Source organism: Trichomycterus rosablanca, chromosome 6, assembly GCF_030014385.1.
Source record: "Trichomycterus rosablanca isolate fTriRos1 chromosome 6, fTriRos1.hap1, whole genome shotgun sequence".
Classification (NCBI taxonomy): domain Eukaryota; kingdom Metazoa; phylum Chordata; class Actinopteri; order Siluriformes; family Trichomycteridae; genus Trichomycterus; species Trichomycterus rosablanca.
Genome location: NC_085993.1, coordinates 49,961,673 through 49,982,179, shown reverse-complemented (window position 1 = coordinate 49,982,179; position 20,507 = coordinate 49,961,673). Strand labels below are relative to the sequence as shown.

At 44.9% G+C, this 20,507-nt stretch overlaps 1 protein-coding gene across 2 annotated transcripts in view; it reads right to left on the bottom strand.

Moving 5' to 3' along the window:
- The window catches only part of zc3h3 (zinc finger CCCH-type containing 3), a 94,456-nt gene extending 73,954 nt beyond the window's left edge, over positions 1–20,502 (bottom strand). For both annotated transcript variants that reach the window (XM_062997106.1, XM_062997107.1), the window contains exons 1-3: positions 20,455–20,502; positions 18,380–19,676; positions 16,231–16,430 (exon numbers count right to left, since the gene is read on the bottom strand). In XM_062997106.1, coding sequence (XP_062853176.1) covers positions 16,231–16,430; positions 18,380–19,676; positions 20,455–20,500 — 1,543 coding nt within the window. In that variant the 5' untranslated portion in view covers positions 20,501–20,502. The remainder of the gene's footprint in view (positions 1–16,230; positions 16,431–18,379; positions 19,677–20,454) is intronic.
- Between the last annotated feature and the right edge of the window lie 5 nt (positions 20,503–20,507).

The following is a 20,507-nucleotide window of genomic DNA, read 5'->3' as shown; positions in this document are numbered from 1 at the left end:
AAGAACTAAAGCACACAGACAGGGTTACAAGGAACATAACTGTACTTTACTGACTGTTCTGAAGTGCAACACAGAACACAGAGAGAAATGATCCTGAGCCACAGGACACACTTTTCCATCCATTGCGGAAAGCACAAAGGGACAAAATGCATTCAATATGCAAGCACGTACAGTGAACATTCTCAGTGTAGTGCATTATGGAAAACTCTGTTACTGTTAGGGTTTACTCAACTTAAACTCCTGTCGCTTGAGCTCATATAAAGAACTTAACCAGGTGAAGAATCATTAGTTGAATCTTGTGCGCAAAGAAAGCACCCAGACAAGACACCGAAACAGGGTTTTTAGTAGGGCTGCAACGATTAGTCGACGTAATCGTTAACGTCGACTAAAAAAATTTGACGACGTGGAATTTCATTGTCGACGCGTCGTTATTATTGCAACGCACTAAAGGGACTGCAGGGGGCGCAGCATCGCTTCCATGGCGCAGCGGGGAGTTTATGAACACAGAGAGGCGAAGATAGAGAGAACAGAACTTTCTAAAGTATTTCAGCCAAAATAACCCAAAGAAACGAGCTGGACGCAGACACTACAGAGCAGAGTCGTGGTTTCACACCAGCAACACGGTGAAACGCCTTGCAGCCGTGATGACTATCGTGACTATATCTAAGAGTTCGCTATTTTTCAGGTTTGTTTGCTAGCTAACTCATTAAGTGCAATAGTTAATCAGTCATTTATATGAGTAACGTTATATAACTTAACATTATAGCCTAACGTTACCCTGTCTCGTCTTCCATATGTTTTGCTCTCGTTAATGAGAGCATTCGTTCTAAATAATAAGCCTCCTCCACTTAATGATAGCTAGTTAGCTCAGCAGATAATTCAGTTAAGATATTTAACCTGTTATGGTTTAGTTGGCATAGCCAGTACACTATCTGTAATAAACTAGGATACACAGCCTTCAGTTTGTGATCATTAATACAGCTTTCTCTTTTGCTCTTTCTATTAATAGCACTAAGCAGTGGAGTGTGGATGAGAAGAGAAAGAGGTTCTTGCTCCCCTCAGATGGCTGAGATCTTCACAGACAGCATTCACATGTTTCTCAACCACATGTTATAAATGTTTCTGACTTCCAGAGTGATAACTTCTGAAACATAACAGCTTCTAATTCTGTCCAAAGCTTTCTTATTAAATTGAAGATTTTTATTGTGATTGTGTATTAATGTTTCAAATATATTTAATTAAACTATCACGCTTAAGATTCATATTCATGTTTCATGGGTCATTATTTTAATTTGATATTGGAACTTAAATGACATAACAGAGTTTTGTTATGTTAAGGCAGAGATGGAGGGTATGTCATAAATAATCACTGACTAGTCGACTAATCGAAAAAATAATCGTCAGATTAGTCGACTACTAAAATAATCGTTAGTTGCAGCCCTAGTTTTTAGAAACACAAGAAAAGTGTGTAAAATGGCTAAACTACATAGCGACAAAGCCTCTCATCTGTAAACTCTGTTATGCTTATGATACCTGGCTAACTAGTCAGTTGTAGCTGATCTGCCAGCGCTCCACAACACTTCAAGCGGTGAACAATGATATATAATTTGCCAACATTTTGCCTTTATTTGAAGTCTACAGTTGCTGTATAAACTATGCGATGGTATGGGGTATATAAAAATGTCCATACTGTTTGAAGAAGCTTGTATACCACATGAACCGTCATCTTGCCCAGCTATAGTGTGAACACTAAGCAAACCAGGACAGAAATTTAATAATGGATCATTTTCTTGGTTGGTCCAAACCAATGGAATCGAACAGCACAGCCTTACTCACAAAAAAAGAGCATCATGCAGGGTCTAAGCATTGACAGTAAAACAGCGGGGGGTCCTTTCACAATGCGGTCAACACATTATAAAAAAACATTTGTTAAGAGACAGTGTCCACCTGTCTGACCCCGAGAGCCTGAGAAAGTGGGCCGGAATGAAGGAAATGTTATTAAACGGGAGCGTTTAAAGACCCGTGTGTGCTGCTACGCTGTTTAAAATAGAGATATCTGGGCTGGCAGCTGAGGGAAACCGTACCCGGTCCGGATTAGTCCACTCTACTCGCGCAGACAAATTTTGTCACTTCGATGAAGCCGATCTGGACGCGGGAACACACGCTCGCTGTTAACAGGACGAGTAATACAAGGCCCGAGCGGGGTGGCTTTCTCGATGACGCATTGGACGAGGGACGGCGGGGAAGGGGATAGTGCGCCGCGACGGCGTGAAGAAAGTGAGCAGAAATTAAAGGAGGTGCGAACCACTCTGAGAGGCCAGCAAAAGAAAATAAATAAACAAAATAACAAACCGTATATGGTGTGAAAGACGGGCCTGACGCACCGGCTATATATTTAGGGTGACGGAGAGAGAAAAGTTGTTTGCTCGCTCTTGAAAGCATGGAAGTGTGTGTTGACAGTTTAAGGTGATGCTATAACTGCCGGACTAGAAATAGACAAAGTGGAGTTCAAGTGCCGCTGTGGTAAAACACGCTAGCACATCAGAGCCGACATCTGAGACTCACAAGTAGGAATCTCAGCTCTGCTACCGGCAGGCTGGGCGCCTATATGGACAAAGATAAGATCGATGTTGATAATAGCGACTCTCCGTGCACGCTCTTTTATTTAATGTATTTATTTATTAGAATTTTAAAGTCATGTTTTACACACTTTACAACCATTCATGACAGGAACGGTAGTTACTTTAATGTCAAACACAGTCATGGACAATGTTGTATCTCTAATTAACCTCACTTGCATGTTTTTGGACTGTGTGAGGAAACCGGAGCTCCTGGAGGAAACCCCACAGACACGGGGAGAACATGCAAACTCCACACAATATAGGACCCGGACCGCCCCGCCTGGGAATCAAGCCCAGGACCTTCTTGCTGTGAGGTGACGGTGCTAACCACATGCCGTCCCTCCGTGCATGATACAGATCTTCGTACTTCACTCCTCGGTTAGTAATGGAGGTCAGCGGCAGTAGAGGAAGCGAAATGCAATCAGGTAAATAGGTACGACTAGATTGGGAGGAAAAACTGGAGGATAGTCCACCAACCAAAAATATATCCAGCCGACAGCGCCCCGTGGGCAGCGTCCTGTGACCACTGTGACCACTGATGAAGGTCTAGAAGATGACCGACTCAAACAGCAGCAATAGATGAGCGATCGTCTCTGACTTTACATCTACAAGGTGGACCGACTAGGTAGGAGTGTCTAATAGAGTGGACAGTGAGTGGACACGGTATTTAAAAACTCATACCAGCACAACACACACTAACACACCACCACCATGTCAGTGTCACTGCAGTGCTGAGAATGATCCACCACCTAAATAATACCTGCTCTGTGGTGGTCCTGACCATTGAAGAACAGGGTAAAAGCAGAGTAAAACAGTATGTAGAGAAACAGATGGACTACAGTCAGTAATTGTAGAACTACAAAGTGCTTCCATATGGTAAGTTGAGCTGATAAAATGGACAGTGTGTGTAGATTGTAATACGTTTTCCAAGCCAAGATTTCAGTCTGACCACTCCAGAAAAGAGGCTGCGCTGACCACTCGAGCCACTTGGCATCGCACCCGGTGATGTTAGGCTTGTTAGTGGCAGCTCACTCACTGAAACCCAATCCATGAAGGAACAGTTTTAGTGATAAAGTTGCCTGCAAGGGCAGTTGAACCCAGGGACGACCGACTTTTTAGCACTCGAGTGAGCGATTACTTCTGTGCTCTTGCTTCTGGACGTGTCCACTTCACAGTATCGGCCAGTACAGTTAAACAGAGCAGCTCTGGTTTAGCAAAAAATTGGCAAACTCATTTACATTTACATTTTCTTCATGTAGCAGAGGCTCTTATCCAGAAGAGCTTCCACAGTAAACAATACCCACTCTAGTGTAGTTTGTTTGTTTATTAGGATTTTAACATCATCTTTTACACTTTGATATAACCTTGTTAACTGGTGAATCTTGTGTAATGAGTAACTACCGTTCCTGTCATGAGTGTAACCAAACACAGTCATGGACAATTTTGTATCTCCAATTCACCTCACTTGCATGTCTTTGGACTGTGGGTGGAAACCGGAGCACCCAGAGGAAACCCACGTGGACACGGGGAGAACATGCGAACTCCACACAGAAAGGACCCCGGACCGTCCCATCTGGGGATCGAACCCAGGACCTTCTTGATGTGAGGTGACAGTGCTACCAGGCTTTTGTAAGTACATGTTACTTCTCAGCGTGGGCAGCACAGTGGCCCGGTGGGTAGCACTGTCACCTCACAGCAAGAAGGTCCCGGGTTCAACTATCATTTGCATGTTCTCCCCGTGTCTGTGTGGGTTCCTTCTGGGAGCTCTGGTTTCCTCCCTCAGTACAAAGACGTTCAAGTGAGGTGAATCTGAGATACTGAATTGATACTGACTGAATAATTACTCTATTATTATTTATTTATTTATTGCTAGTTATAACTTTTAGTTCATTTTAATTCTGTGTTTGTATGATTTGTGTAAATCCTGTTTATTTAAAGTATCCTCCAGACCACCCAAGAAGGATGGGCCCTGCTGAGTCTGGTTCCTCTTAAGATTTCTTCCTGTAATTTTCAGGGAGTTTTTCGTTGCCACAGTCGCCCTCGGCTTGCTCAACAGGGGTTTTTGTATCTGTTGGTCCTGGATTTTATAAAGTAGCTTTGAGACAATGTCTATTGTAAAAAGTGCTATATAAATAAAGTTGACTTGAATTGTCCATGAGTGTGTTTGGTATTAAAAACCTGAACTGATGAATCTTGTGTAATGAGTAACTACCGTTCCTGTCATGAGTGTAACCAAAAGTGTAAAACATGACGTTAAAATCCTAATAAACACATAAATAATTCTCAGCTTAAGTGTTTAGTAAAGAAGTGATGAAGGTTTTTAATCGTTTTTTGAAGACAGCAAGAGACTCAGATGTTCGGACAGACGGGGGAAGCTCGTTCCACCACTTGGGTGCCAGTACAGAGAAGATCCTTGATGCTCGTCTTCCTTGAGTTCTGGGTGGAGGATCAAGCCGAGCAAGACTGGTGGCTCGGAGGTTGCTTGGTACGAACCGGGGTGTGAAAAGTACCTCAAGGTAGTTTGGAGCTGGTCCATTTTTGGCTTTGTAAGCGAGCATCATTGTTTTATTTATTTTATTTATTAGGATTTTAACGTCATGTTTTACACTTTGGTTCCATTCATGACAGGACACGTAGTTACTCATTACACAAGATTCAGTTCAAGTCTTTTTAATATCAAACAGTCAAGGGCAATTTAGTATCTCCAATTCACCTCACTTGCACGTCTTTGGACTGTGGAATGAAACCGGAGCACCCGGAGGAAACCCACGCGGACACGGGCAGCTACGGGAAGCCAGTGAAGAGAACGCAGCAGATTTGTTGCTCGTCATGGATCTCTTCACTGCAACCCATGTATGTTTGACTTTATAAACCTGTTTGCAGCAGATCTGGCTAAATTAGTCGAAGTCAAGCACCGAGGTGGTGCAGAAGGATACTCTGGTGGCACACCAGCGCCGAGATGCTGAACTCCTCGGTTCGAAACTCAGCGTTACCACTGGGCAGCTGGGCGCCATCTAGCGGGCATAATCGGCAGTGCCTGCAATGCAGCAGACATGTCTCTGCTAGGGCGGGATGACCGGACTATGGGTGGTGGGTGGGGTCTTCAAACGCTGTGTAAGGACCCTGATTGGCAGATAGAGAGGCGTCTGTGCAGAGTCGGAGGGGTCGGAGGAGGCGTGAGCAGCAATATACCCTCGACTGCAATCGGGGATCCCCCAGCAGCGGAAGACAAATTGACTATGCGCTAAATCGGGAGAAAATGCATAAATAAATAGAAATAAATAAATAAAATCGCGTTTGCATGCATCAGGAACTGGGTCCCGCCCTGCACGCTTCAGCCTCTATAAAGTACATTAAGCAACAGCAGATTTTGTCCCTGTCAGCACCGATATACTATAAACCTGAGTGTCTATAATTCAGACCAGCATGTAAACTCGGAAGCTCGATACGTTTTATCTTGTGCATGATTTTGCTTGAGTGTGTGGCCATCAGAACGAGGATATGCACTCGCAAAAAAGTGGTGCGGAATGAAAGAAAGAAGCTTTTCTACAGCAGGGAGGTGATTTATGGGTAAATAAATGAGCGCATCAGTGACTTGGCTGCAACAGGAGTGGCGGGAGTAACTTGATTCTGTGTGTGTGTGTGTGTGTGTGTGTGTGTGTGTGTGTGTGTGTGTACATTTATGTATAGGGTGTTAGTACGAGTGTTTGTGAGAGCACAGATGTGCACAGCTGTGATTTACACTCTAAGGAAATGTAATGAAACTGGGACTTGACCTGAGTTGGCCTGACCCAACAGTGTGTGTGTGTGTGTGTGTGTGTGTGTGTGTGTGTTTGTGTGTGTGTGAGAGAGAGGGAGAATTGTGACAGTCCGGGCGTGGGACCTTCTAAACATATCATACCCTAATAAAGTCATTCCAGCTCTGGCCGGGGTTGTGACCGAACACATGGTATGAGTTACTCCACACACCTGCTTGCTACTGAGTTCAGGTTCCTAACAGTATAAAACAATTAGATACAATAAAGAACACGGTGGGGCGTCAAGACGGTCCTGGGATCTGTGTGGAGTTTGCATGTTCTCCCTGCGACTTTGTGGGTTTCCTCCGGGTGCTCCGGTGTCCTCCGGGTGCTCCGGTTTCCTCCCACAAGTCCAAAGACGTGCAGTCAGGTTATTTAGAGTAAACCTAAGTGTGTATGTGTGCACACTACACACACACACACAGACACACACAGACACACACACACCTGCCACCAGGTGAGTGATGGTGGTGACCACGTATCTCGCTCTCTCACACACACACACACCTGCCACCAGGTGAGAGACATTGGATGACCATGTCTCTCTCTCACACACACAAGCCACCAAGTAAGAGACAGTGGGTGACCATGTCTCACACACACACACACACACATACACCTGCCACCAGGTGAGGGACATTGGGTGACCATGTCACACACACACACACACACACACACACACCTGTCACCAGGTGAGGGACAGTGGCCACGTTACACACACACAATACACACACTTGCCACCAGGTGAGTAACAGTTGTGAACATGTCTCTCTTTCTCACACACACACACTACACACCTGCCACCAGGTGAGGAACAGTGGGTCACCATGTTTCTCACACACACACACACACACACACACACACACACACACACACACACACTACACACCTGCCACCAGGTGAGAGACATTGGATGACCATGTCTCTCTCTCACACACACACACACACAAGCCACCAAGTAAGAGACAGTGGGTGACCATGTCTCACACACACACACACACATACACCTGCCACCAGGTGAGGGACAGTGGGTGAACATGTCTCACACACACACACACACACACACACACACACACACACACACACACACACACACACACACACACACACACACACATACACCTGCCACCAGGTGAGGGACATTGGGTGACCATGTCACACACACACACACCTGTCACCAGGTGAGGGACAGTGGCCACGTTACACACACACAATACACACACTTGCCACCAGGTGAGTAACAGTTGTGAACATGTCTCTCTTTCTCACACACACACACACACCTGCCACCAGGTGAGGGACAGTGGGTCACCATGTCTCACACACACACACACCTGCCACCAGGTGAGGGACAGTGGGTGAACATGTCTCACACACACACACACACACACACACACACACTACACACCTGCCACCAGGTGAGGGACAGTGGGTGACCATGTCTCTCACACACACACACTTGCCACCAGGTGAGGGACAGTGGGTGACCATGTCTCTCACACACACACACTTGCCACCAAGTGAGGGACAGTGGGTGACCATGTCTCACACACTCACACACTCACACACACACCTGCCACCAGGTGAGGGACAGTGGGTGGCCATGTCTCACACACACACACACACACCTGCCACCAAGGTAAGGGACAGTGGGTGACCATGTCTCTCACACACACACACTTGCCACCAAGTGAGGGACAGTGGGTGACCATGTCTCACACACTCACACACACACACACACACACACACACACACACACACCTGCCACCAGGTGAGGGACAGTGGGTGGCCATGTCTCTCACACACACACTTGCCACCAGGTGAGGGAAAGTGGGTGACCATGTCTCACACACACACATACACCTGCCACCAGGTGAGGGACATTGGGTGACCATGTCTCTCTCTCACACACACACACAAGCCACCAAGTAAGAGACAGTGGGTGACCATGTCTCACACACACACACACATACACCTGCCACCAGGTGAGGGACAGTGGGTGAACATGTCTCTCACACACACACACACACACACACACACACACATACACACGCCACCAGGTGAGGGACAATGGGTGGCCATGTCTCACACACACATACACACATTTGCCACCAGGTGAGGGACAGTGGGTGAACATGTCTCACACACACACACACACACACACATACACCTGCCACCAGGTGAGGGACATTGAGTGACCATGTCACACACACACACACACACACCTGTCACCAGGTGAGGGACAGTGGCCACGTTACACACACACACAATACACACACTTGCCACCAGGTGAGGGACAGTGGGTGAACATGTCACACACACACACACACCCACACACACTACACACCTGCCACCAGGTGAGGGACAGTGGGTGAACATGTCACACACACACACACCCACACACACTACACACTTGCCACCAAGTGAGGGACAGTGGGTGCCCATGTCTCACACACTCACACACACACACACACACACACACACACACACACACACACCTGCCACCAGGTGAGTGACGGTGGTGACCACGTATCTCGCTCTCTCACACACACACACACACACACCTGCCACCAGGTGAGGGACAGTGGGTGCCCATGTCTCACACACTCACACACACACACACACACACACACACACACACACACACACACACCTGCCACCAGGTGAGGGACAGTGGGTGACCATGTCTCACACACACACACACACTACACACACACACTACACACACTTGCCACCAAGTAAGGGACAGTGGGTGCCCATGTCTCACACACACTCACTCACACACACACACACCTGCCACCAGGTGAGGGACAGTGGGTGACCATGTCTCACACACACACACACACACACTACACACACACATTACACACACACTACACACACCTGCCACCAGGTAAGGGACAGTGGGTGACAGCAGGACCTTTCTGCTGTGGGGTGACAAAATAAACATAGTTCGTGAAGATTAATGTCTGAACAGCCTAGTTATTGAGAGGCGCGCTTGCCAGTGCACTCCAAGTGCCACTCACAAGCCCGGATGTTGATATGTTTTTATATGCGGTTACATCGAGAAAGGCATCCGGCGCCAAACTGTACCAAATCAGGTATGCGGACCAGAATGATCCACAACGCGAAGGCGAGCCCTAAAAACATGGGCGCGGCCGGAAAAAAGCAGCAGTGTGAAAAGGTGTGTGGGCGGCTTTATGTGTCTTATGGCAAATAGGTACTAAAACGACCTGTGAGGTATTCCGTGCCGCAATTAAGCAAGTTTTAAATAAATTGTTTGAACTGTTTGAACTCTGGGTGTCGTTCTCACATAAAACAAATCTAAAACTCTGTCCCCCGACTCAAAACATTAACGTTACACCTACATTAACATTCCAGAGTTTGGGGATAAACGCGGCGGCTCCAGAGAAATGAATATGTTTAATTTAAATAAGCATTATAATTTTCCTTTTAGGATTATAAACTGGTGAGTAAAATTAACACTGTGGACGATAGATCATCAGTCACTCAGATAAACAGAAAGTGGAATTGTTAGTAATCAGGAGCTCTGTTATACTGTATTTTTATATGTTTTATTATAAAAGAATCTGTGGCCCCCGTGTTTGTGTATTTTTACTCCATCTGGCCCCCAACAAGAAAGGTTTGGCGCCCCGGTACTAGATTGTGTCCTTATAAATACATGTGGCTCGTAAAACACACACACAGAAAGAGAGAGAGAGAGAGAGAACTAATTATTTCTTAGAAAGTCCTAAAATGTAAAACACAAAAATAAATAAATAAATAAATAAGGTTTTATAGTAAGTGTTCATTCTTTTTTCTTTCATTGCCAACGGTTTAATCTCTCTAATACTCATTTGTTGTTGGCACGGTCTGTGGCAATGTAGCAGCCTTGACAAAAAAATCAATAGCTGCAGATAAGCTGTCAGAAAGGATTTGGCAACATGTCAAGCACCAAGATGTGCAAAACAAAGCCTAGTGGTCAAGGTACTGGACTAGTAATCAGAGGGTCGCTGGTTCAAACCTCACCACTGCCAGACTGCTGCTGTTGGACCCTTGAGCAAGGCCCTTAACCCTCAATTGCTCAGACTTAACATTAAAACCACCTCCTTGTTTCTACACTCACTGTCCATTTTATCAGCTCCACTTACCATATAGAAGCACTTTGTAGCTCTACAATTACCGACTGTAGTCCATCTGTTGCTCTGCATGCTTTGTTAGCCACATTTCACCCTGTTCTTCAATGGTCAGGACCCCCACAGAGCAGGTATTATTTAGGTGGTGGATGATTCTCAGCACTGCAGTGACACTGACATGGTGGTGGTGTGTTAGTGTGTGTTGTGCTGGTATGAGTGGGTCAGACACAGCAGCGCTGCTGAAGTTTTTAAACACCTCACGGTCACTGCTGGACTGACAATAGTCCACCAACCAAAAATATCCAGCCAACAGCGCCCCGTGGGCAGCGTCCTGTGACCACTGATGAAGGTCTAGAAGATGACCGACTCAAACAGCAGCAATAGATGAGTGATCGTCTCTGACTTTACATCTACAAGGTGGACCGACTAGGTAGGAGTGTCTAATAGAGTGGACAGAGTGGACCCTGTCAGTGTCACTGCAGGTGGTCCTGACCATTGAAGAACAGGGTGTAAGCAGGCTAAAAGGCATGTAGAGAAACAGATGGACTACAGTCAGTAATTGTAGAACTACAAAGTGCTTCTATATGGTAAGTGGAGCTGATAAAATGGACAGTGAGTGTAGAAACAGGAAGGTGGTTTTAATGTAAAGACAGAGAGTAAGAGTACGAGTGTGTAGCGCCCGGTACCCAGACGGTTCCCTTTGTGTGTGTAGAATCTATTCTAACAAACGATCTGGGGGCCAAACGTTTGTCGCAAGGCTGGAGGGCCCTTAAGTTCCTCCCCTCTGCTCATCTGCGCTGTATTACGTTCCTCTGTCGTTTATTCACTTTATGGGATTATTGAGGCTCTTCTCCCCCGCCTGCGATTCATTACACTTCTAACTGCTCACTTAGGTTTATGCCCCTTTAAATCCGCCTCTAGATAACCAACCAGGCACGGTAAACAGGGACGGAGCGGGAGGGCGGGGGGGGGGGGGGGGGGGGGGGGGGGGGGGGGGGGAGTCATCAGAGAGAAAATTAAGAGATGTCACGCAGCGGTGAGCGTGCCGGTGATGAGAAGCGGTTAGTCGACATTTTTAACACGACTGCCCTCTTTCTAGTCATTAGTAATTCAATTTGGTCTTTATTAGCCGCTCTTATCTGCCACGCAGTCCCTCTGGCTAGCCTATATGACCCCCCCCCCCCCAACATACACACACACCTCACACACACACTTTCCCATTCACACAGTCTTCCACTGTCCCATTCAGCAGAGGAACCTCAGCACCCTAAACCGCCCCGCTTTACAAAGACCGTACATAAAATACGCACGCCGTGTTCTTTCCCGCTGCCATTAGTCTGTCGTGATGATCTGTTTTTCGGGGTCCGAGTGTGTACGAACAGACTGCGGGCGATTACGGCGTGATGGCGGGGAAGGAGGGAGGGAGGGAGGGAGGGAGCGGGCTGTAAAAGCGGTGATTGCTTTCCATCACGTGGGGCCTATATTCTCCAGTTCGTTAAAACAATCCAATTTGCAAAAGGATAATTATGCATTAGCTCCTTTTTATCTACTGAGTACGAGCGCTGGCGGGCTTTGATAGCGTAGCTACATTCGCTGTGCCGTTGCTGCAAATTACCCGCTATCGGCACATGTACACCATCATGGCCGGACTGGACAATTAATTAACCCCCCTCCCCGGTCCTACACACACCAGCACACACACACACACAGTCCACGAGTTCTGAGACTAGTGCTACTGGTGGAACGCTGACCTCTGTTGGACAAGCAGGTAAACTGGTGCACTTCAAGGTACACTCACAAACCGAATTATAGAATAAATAATAGGAAGTTGTAGCCTAGCGGTTAAGGTACTGGCCAGCTGGTTCACACCCCACCACTGCCAGGTTGCCACTGTAGGGCCCTTGAGCAAGGCCCTTAACCCTCGATTACTTAGACTGTCACAGTACTATAGGTCGCTTTGGATTAAAGCGTCCGCTAAATGCCGAAAATGTAAACGTAAACGTAAATGGAAGCTACGATACACAGCACAGATTCCTTAATAGCACCGTCTCAAAGACGAGAATTCTAGTCCGTGTTTTCACCCCACCTCTGCGCCCACAGAATCGGTTGTTAGTTTTCCAAACTCGGTTACCTGAATCGTCTTTTCAGCTGCTTTTAGACTTTGACATCTTGGACGTTTTGTCTAACTGATTGTTACATTTTACATTTACATTTACGGCATTTAGCAGACGCCTTTATCCAAAGCGACTTACATTACAGTTACAGTATACAGTCTGAGCAACTGAGGGTTAAGGGCCTTGCTCAAGGGCCCAATAGCAGCAACCTAGCAGTGGTGAGGCTTGAACTAGCAACCTTTGGATTACTAGTCCTGTGCCTTAACCACTAGGCTACGGCTTATTGTTAGTGTAACCCAGCGTCTTTACAGTTTGCTGAGGTCATAAAATAAGAAATAAACTGCACATAGACAAACTACCGGCTTGTTCTTTTGAACACAGACTACAGAGCAGAGATGGGGACTCGAGTCCGACTCACGGCGACTTCAGACTCGACTCAGACTCGTTTCAGATGACTCGGACTCGACTCACGACTCGCAAAAAAAGACTCGTAAACAACAAGAGTCTCTTTTATTAAAGATGAATGAAACGTCAATCCGACATCATTCTAATCGTGTCATTTTCTGCTCTCTAATAATAATAATAACGCTCCGGCCGACTGAACCCGCAACACACGCAGTGGGTAAATGTTCCAGCCAGCTTCCGGCGTAGTGATGAAGCGCCGCTCCCTACTCCCTACACAGTTTGAAGTTCACTTCATTTGAACATTTTCGTTACCTTTGGATCAGAATCTCACTTAAAATGGTGGAATACCCTACGTAGTGCACTTCACAGGAACAACTGGGGTGAATGGAACGCTCCTCCAGAATCGGCGCTAATGGTTGTAAGAACCGCTTTCTGAACCAATCAGAGCCTCTGATTGTAATTGTTAGTAAGAAATGCTGTTATTTGCATTTATTCGGTTTGCGTCACACAGATGACGTGGTAATGAAACGCTCGATCGGCTTTCTAACGACTTCCTGTTTTACTTCACGACCGGGAAAAGTTTGGAGGTTTTTAATTATAAGCACATTTACAAAATAACGGATTCTGTTCCTAATGGGACGCACGCTTATAAATGTAATAGCATCTGGAAGAACAGAAGCTCAGGTAAGCAGCGGTTATGATGGTTTTTTTGCTGTGTTTTGGATTTATGAATTTCAATTTCTTAAATTATTGCATATTTCATGAGGAAATGGCTACACGTACAGTTTATCAGCAGCTTACAGAGGCTTTAATACACAGTGTTTCATCCAACCAGAAAAAAACTCCTTTAAAAGGTTAGGACGTGGCGCCCAGGTGGCACGGCGGGATATTCCGCAAGCACACCAGCACCGAGATTCTAAACTCCTCGGTTTGAAACCTGGCTCTGCCACCGGTTGGCTGGGCGCCATCTAGCGGGCATAATTGGCAGTGCCTCCAGCGGACACTAGTTGGCCACCGTGTCTGCTAGGGCGGGATGACCGAACTGTGTGGTTGGAAACCTTGGTTAGCAAAAAGAGGCGCCTGTGCAGAAAGCATGGGGTCGAAAAGAAGGGGTCCGCTAAGTACTGCGCACAGGACGGAGGAGGCGTGAGCAGCAATATACCTTCCTCAAATTCAATCAGGGACCTCCAGCAGCTGAAGACAGATTGACCAAATGCTTAAAAAGGGTTGGCAAAGCCCTGGTGCTTTGGTACCTGATGCCTCTAGTTCATTTAAAAGTTCATTTAGTTTTAAAAGTTAATATTCACATATAATTGATGGTACAGTTGCTCATGATACATTTATCTGTTTGGTTAATACTCCTAAGGAGTGACCAGACTTATCAAGGCAAACCATTTTTCAAGGTCTTGGCTGCTTGGAGAACCAAAAATGCACCGGTTGTAAAGGTGGGTTCTTGAATACTGGCACAGGTACAGTAATCGACTCCTAATTTGGGCAGCTGGCCAATCAGAAGCTTCTAAAAATAATTACATCAATTTCTGGAATGACCCTTAGGTAAACAAAGCGAATGCCCTAGTTAACTTGCTAAAATAAACATATGAAGACCAGGTTAATTTACAATATACATTCACACCCTATGTTTGTGTTTCTCTAGTAGCGTATAGGATACAAACAGTGCTAATGAATTTTCCAGCGACTGTTACGTGCTAATTGCTCATTACGCCAATTAGTCACGGAGGGAGACAGTCGAGAACAGTCGAGTACAGTCTGTATGTATGTTAAACCCTATTAAGCGGGTTTTAAAAACAGCTTGAACTGTTTGAACTCTGGGTGTCGTTCTCCCCGTCTTCTTTCCCCCCGACTCAAAACATTAACGTCACACCTACATTAGCGTTCCAGAGATTTGGGATAAACGCGGCGGCTCCAGAGAAATGAAAACTAGTCGCAAACGCAGAAGATTTCAGGCGCGCTGGGGAAATGAATAGTTTTTCACTGAGATCATTTGCGTGTAGTAACTGGATGAAATTAAACTTCATTTTTTATCCTCGTTTAACACTGAATCTAGTAAAACACACACCTGACTACTCAGAATGTGTTTTGGTGAAATCTCAGGCACCTTTGTTTCATTTCTACATGGTTTCTAAGTGGAAGATGAGCTGTGTATAATAATAATAATAAAAACTTACACTTATATAGCGCCTTTAACCAAGCTCAAGGACGCTTTACAGAAAAAGTTCTACACAGGCAAATAAAGTAGTAACAGGACTGAGTTTTTAACCTAGAAATAGTAAATACATGAAATACAGCAGCATGGAGAACATGCTAAAAGCACGAGAACACTGGGTACAGTCTAGTGATTTATCAAAAAAGCAATTTTTAAATAAACAAATAAGAACTAAGAAAAATGTGGACAGGGATGAACGTGGAGATGAACCTTCTCAGTCAGAGTTACAATCTTATAAAACATACTGGGTAAAGGGAGAACCTACTAATGCCTAATAATCTTCCCCCGAGACCTTCGGTAGATACAGATAATGATCATTTCTGTTCAAAATGTGACCTGATTGATGACAATATTTCCACATTTTTCAGAAGGATGAATATATGAGGGTACGTGACCCTCACGTACCCGGAGACATGACTAAAACATGGATTTTTTTCACTATTATATAATATAAATATTAAAGCACCAAACAATCTGAGAAAAAATGATTTCTGAAAGATTTTACTGATTATTTTTCATTTTAAAGTGTCGTGTTGGGGAGTGGGGACATGAAAAAATATACTATTTATATATTCTATATTTGCAATTAGATAAATGCATTTTAAAGTTAATTTTTATATACATTTATACATACACTGACAAGGCATAACATTATGAGCACTGAGAGGTGAAGTGAATAACACTGATCATCTCTTCATCACGGCACCTGTTAGTGGGGGGGATATATTAGGCAGCAAATGAACATTTGATCCTCAAAGTTGATGTTAGCAGCAGGAAAAATGGGCGAGCGTGAGGATGTGGCTTGTAACCAGTGATGAATGTTTGGTGTTACATCACTATTATCTTTAATACCTGACTTTTATCTCATGTTTAGTGTTATAAACACAATCTGAAGCTGTTTGTGCATTTTGCAGTGAGTAACGACAATCCTACCTGCCCTGGAGTTCCATGCAGCAGTAGAGAAGGTGGACAGAGGCCGGAGCTTGTGTCTGCCCAAAGCCACCAGTGCTCTGGACTGGCCTCGCCTGGCGCCGGCGGGAGTCTTGACGGTAGGTTGCGTCCTCCTTCGGAGCGAATAGCGGCTTTTAACGGTCATCACGCTGAAGCTGGACCTCCTCTCTGGAGTAGAATGACTGACAGGGACAGAAGAGTGTGTTAAACATGGGGTTTGATTTAATCTGATCGATTTGATATTTACTATCATCTGCTTGGTGCTTCACTTTTGATGAGGAATAAAACCAAACAGACTCGACTGCTGCCATCTGGTGGTTGAAGTCTATTTGTCTGCTGCACTACTTTTGGAATACAAGAGTGTAGGCCCTCTTTCATACGTGTGTTTACAGTGGTATTACATTCAGCAACTGACCCTCAGTCAAAACGCTGAGTAGTTAACAGGCGTGGCATTCCGAATGGGTCGAGACCTAGTACAATTGCCCAGTAAATATAGGGTGTGTCCACATATTGCTTGTGTAAACAAATCACTCACTGTCTCACTTTCTTAACCGCTTATTCAATCAGGGTCCCGGGGGGGTGTTGGAGCATATCCCAGCTTTTCAATGGGCGCAAGGCACACAGTAATACCCTGGACGGGGCGCCAGTCCATCGCAGGGCAGACACACACACACACACACACACACACACACACAGACACACCCATTCACCTACAAGGCAATTTAGTGTCTACAATTAGCCTGACTGCATGTTTTGGACTGTGGGAGGAAACCGGAGCTCCCGGAGGAAACCCACGCAGACACATGGAGAACATGCAAACTCCGCACAGAGAGGACCCGGACCGCTCCACCCGTATTTGTGTTATTTTATGGCATGATCGGTATTATGTTCGAGTCTGCTGATTGTATCTTGTCTTTATATTTTAGGTCCATTTTATATTTTGATTTTTATGGCTGTGAGGTGGGTTAAAACTCTTCTTGTGTTGTCCTGTGTAAGAATTTATTTTATGGTTTATCTGGGGCATTCTTTTAGGGTGTGCTTTACCGTAATAGGTGTGTCTGGCAGAATTCACAGGTTGGGGGGTTTTCTCCTTTGATCAGGTGTTGGAGGGTTACCCCAGTATGCGTCGTCCTTGGTGTGTCCTTGGTTTAATGCAACATATTTCAATTTGTTATTGGTCTGTATGTTCCATTCAGTTAGCCTTTTTTTTTTTCCTTGATGAAGGTATTTATTAGTGGTTTTATATCTGTCGAGGGTATTTTGATGATCCTAGAATGTATCATAGCCTTATGTCTAAGCCTTATAATAAATTTAAGAAAGTCCTGACTACATAAGATGATTAAAATAAACCACCACTTACATTACTGATAAACATGAGGTTCATTATAATCTCGCAGGGCAGTGGGAGCTCAGCAGTAAAGTACTGGACTAGTAATTACAAGGTTCCTGACTAAAGCCCCACAACGGCCTGGTTACCACCTTTTAACCCTTTATTGCCTGTATTGTACGCAGGCACAATTGTAAGTGGCTTTGGATAAAAAGCAACAAATAGGTACAGAAAAAAACAAACACTTGACAATTAATGTGTTTGGATGGTCAGGCACCATTTAAAAACCAGCCATAAACAGGTCTGCCGAGAACGAGAAGCTGGTGGAACATGAGTGAGACGTCCACAGTCAAGCAAGCTTTCTATCGGCATGGGTTCAAAAGCTGTCGTGCAGGAAAAATGAATCCTATACTACGTTGCTTTAAAAGCTCAATTCACGTAACGTGTTAAACATATTCATTTAACACTTAAGTTATTACCAGAGACTAGTTTGTTTGATTGTGTCTTTAATTCTTAACACCATGTCAGCTACTATGGCTATTATCATGGCTGAATACATCAAAGTAGGGGGTCGATTTGCTTTCTTTTCTTGTGTGTATAGTGGTTAGAGTGTTTGTGTGATTATGAGGGTGTGGAGTTGTTTTTTCATAACCTATATGGCGTTTTTAAGTGCTAGTGCTTCCAAGTATTTAAGCAGTTTGGGGGAGGGGGGATACTGAGGTAAAAATTTCCTTATAGTTGTGTGTATGGGGGAATTTTGTTCTGATGGTGTTAACCAGAGACAGTATGATTAATTATAATCACCTGTTGCTGAGTCTCCTGATGATTTTGGTTCTGCTCTTCAACCTGAATCCACCACTAGACGGTGGCGTGGACGTGCAGTGCTGGACTCGTGATGGAAGCAGTCCTGAATTCTTCTCCTCCCTTTTAGCAGTCCACTGGTACGCCGAGCCCTTTCGAGAAGACTTTGGCGTGGAAGTACAGACAGCAACAGGAGAGGCTGCGGCGACCGCCTTCCAGCGATATCGACTGGCCTGGCCGAGGTGGGGAGTGGAAGCTCCTCCGTTAACTTTAAGGCGCTTGGATGACAGAGGAGTACTTGCAAGTTTCTCCTTGATGGTTTTTCCAGGCACCTTGGGAGATTTCGGTGAAAGTGGCTTGTGTGGTAGCTTGGCTGGTACTTTGGCACCTGTTGAAGAGGAGCAAGACGTCGACACCCAGGAGTACTTTGAGATTTTAGGGGCGCCCGAGGAAAGGCTGAGCCTGCGACAGCGCTTCCTGTTAGAACTATGGGTTTGCACGGCTACCGCTGGTGGAGCAGCTGGAGCTGAGACTGTGCTTGTGCTTTGTTTGCTGTTCTGGTTCTTTACCCAGGTAAATCGGGAGCTCTTATTGGGAGAGGAAGCTGCCTGGACCGGCGCTGCTGAATCTTCTTTAAGCCTGATAGTTGATCCAGGTACAGTGGAAGCCGAGGATGGCAAATTGTGGGCAGTTTTATTAGTTGAAATGGTGCTCGTGTGATGTGTTTTCCCTGGCGATGATGCAGAAATATCCTTTTTTATAAAAGTGCTAGTTTCCTCAGATGCCGGTAATGAAGAACTACCCATATTTAATGTTTTATTGGACTCTCTGTTCAGTTCAAATCCACTTTGTTGGCCTGGAACGTTCATGTCTGCGCTAGACTTAGTTGCAGCTTGACTTTTCGTTTTTGCAGGTTTCTGTACTGTCCTCATCCCATCAGCAGCTGAGACTCGGTTTTCTCTAGTCTCTAGTGATGATTTATTTTCAGTTAAGCTGCTTAAAGTCACTGTGCTTTCCTTACTGATGCTGGTGAGGGTTTTGCTGTCTGCAGTTGAGTAAGCAGGAGGAACCACACTAGGCTCAGAGACCTGGGAGGGACCTTTAGCAGGAGCTCTGGTGGTCTTGTTGAGTGAGTATGTTTTCCTCCACTGGTTGGTAGGATATTGCTGGGTTTGATGTGAATATGAATGTGGGTATTGTGGGTTGTGCCCTCGACCCCTACCCAGACCACGCCTAGAAGACCAATGAGCGGAGCTTGAGGCAGCATCACCATGGATCCTCTTGTGGTCTTTGATAAGCTCTGAAAAGACAGAAAATTTGAGAAGTTGCTGAAAGTTCTGAAATAAGATTGTTTAAAATTGTACTACATGTTAAAAAGTACGTAGACACCTCTTATAACTAGTGCATTTAGCTGTATTCTCCATGAATTATTATTGATCATTATAAAGGTAAGATATTTAAGTCAAATCAGCTGCTAAGAGAAATATAAAAGTATTATTATAAGATAGAATTTATTCACAAATTCTACTAAATAAAGCCCTAACTAAGACACCTAAAAGCAAAATAGCTAGCTTTGTTTATTTATTTTTATTTATTGAGTTGTTGCACGATACATACACTGTTGTCAGTGGTCCAGCTTTAATTTAATAAATATACTGAAAAAAAAAATTTAATGTAGTTGTTTTTAGAGCTTAGGTATTAAAAAACAAACTCAACTTTTGGCCTTTCATAATTTTTAAAAGAAAAAAAGGAAAAATAAACAAAATAAATAGATGAATTATTATTTTACTTTATATGTCGTAAAGACAAGAGAACAGTTGTGGTCCCGTCTCAAAAAGATTGTTTGTTTTTAAATAGTGCACTAGATAGGGTTCACACGGCACTATTAACGCCCTACGTAGGGCACCTAAACATGGAAATTTGGAACCCGACCCATGGTAACTGGCTAACAACGAAAAATAAAGAGTAAACGGAGATACTGACAAGCTTGTTTTGTCTGGCAAGCGCTTAGACAATAACAGGAAAGCTACTCAGGGCTAATAATTAAAACATAGAACAAATTAATTCGCCATCCTTACTTTGTAACTCCTCAATTTGCCGTTCTAACGCTGCTCGCTCTGCCATGTTCAAA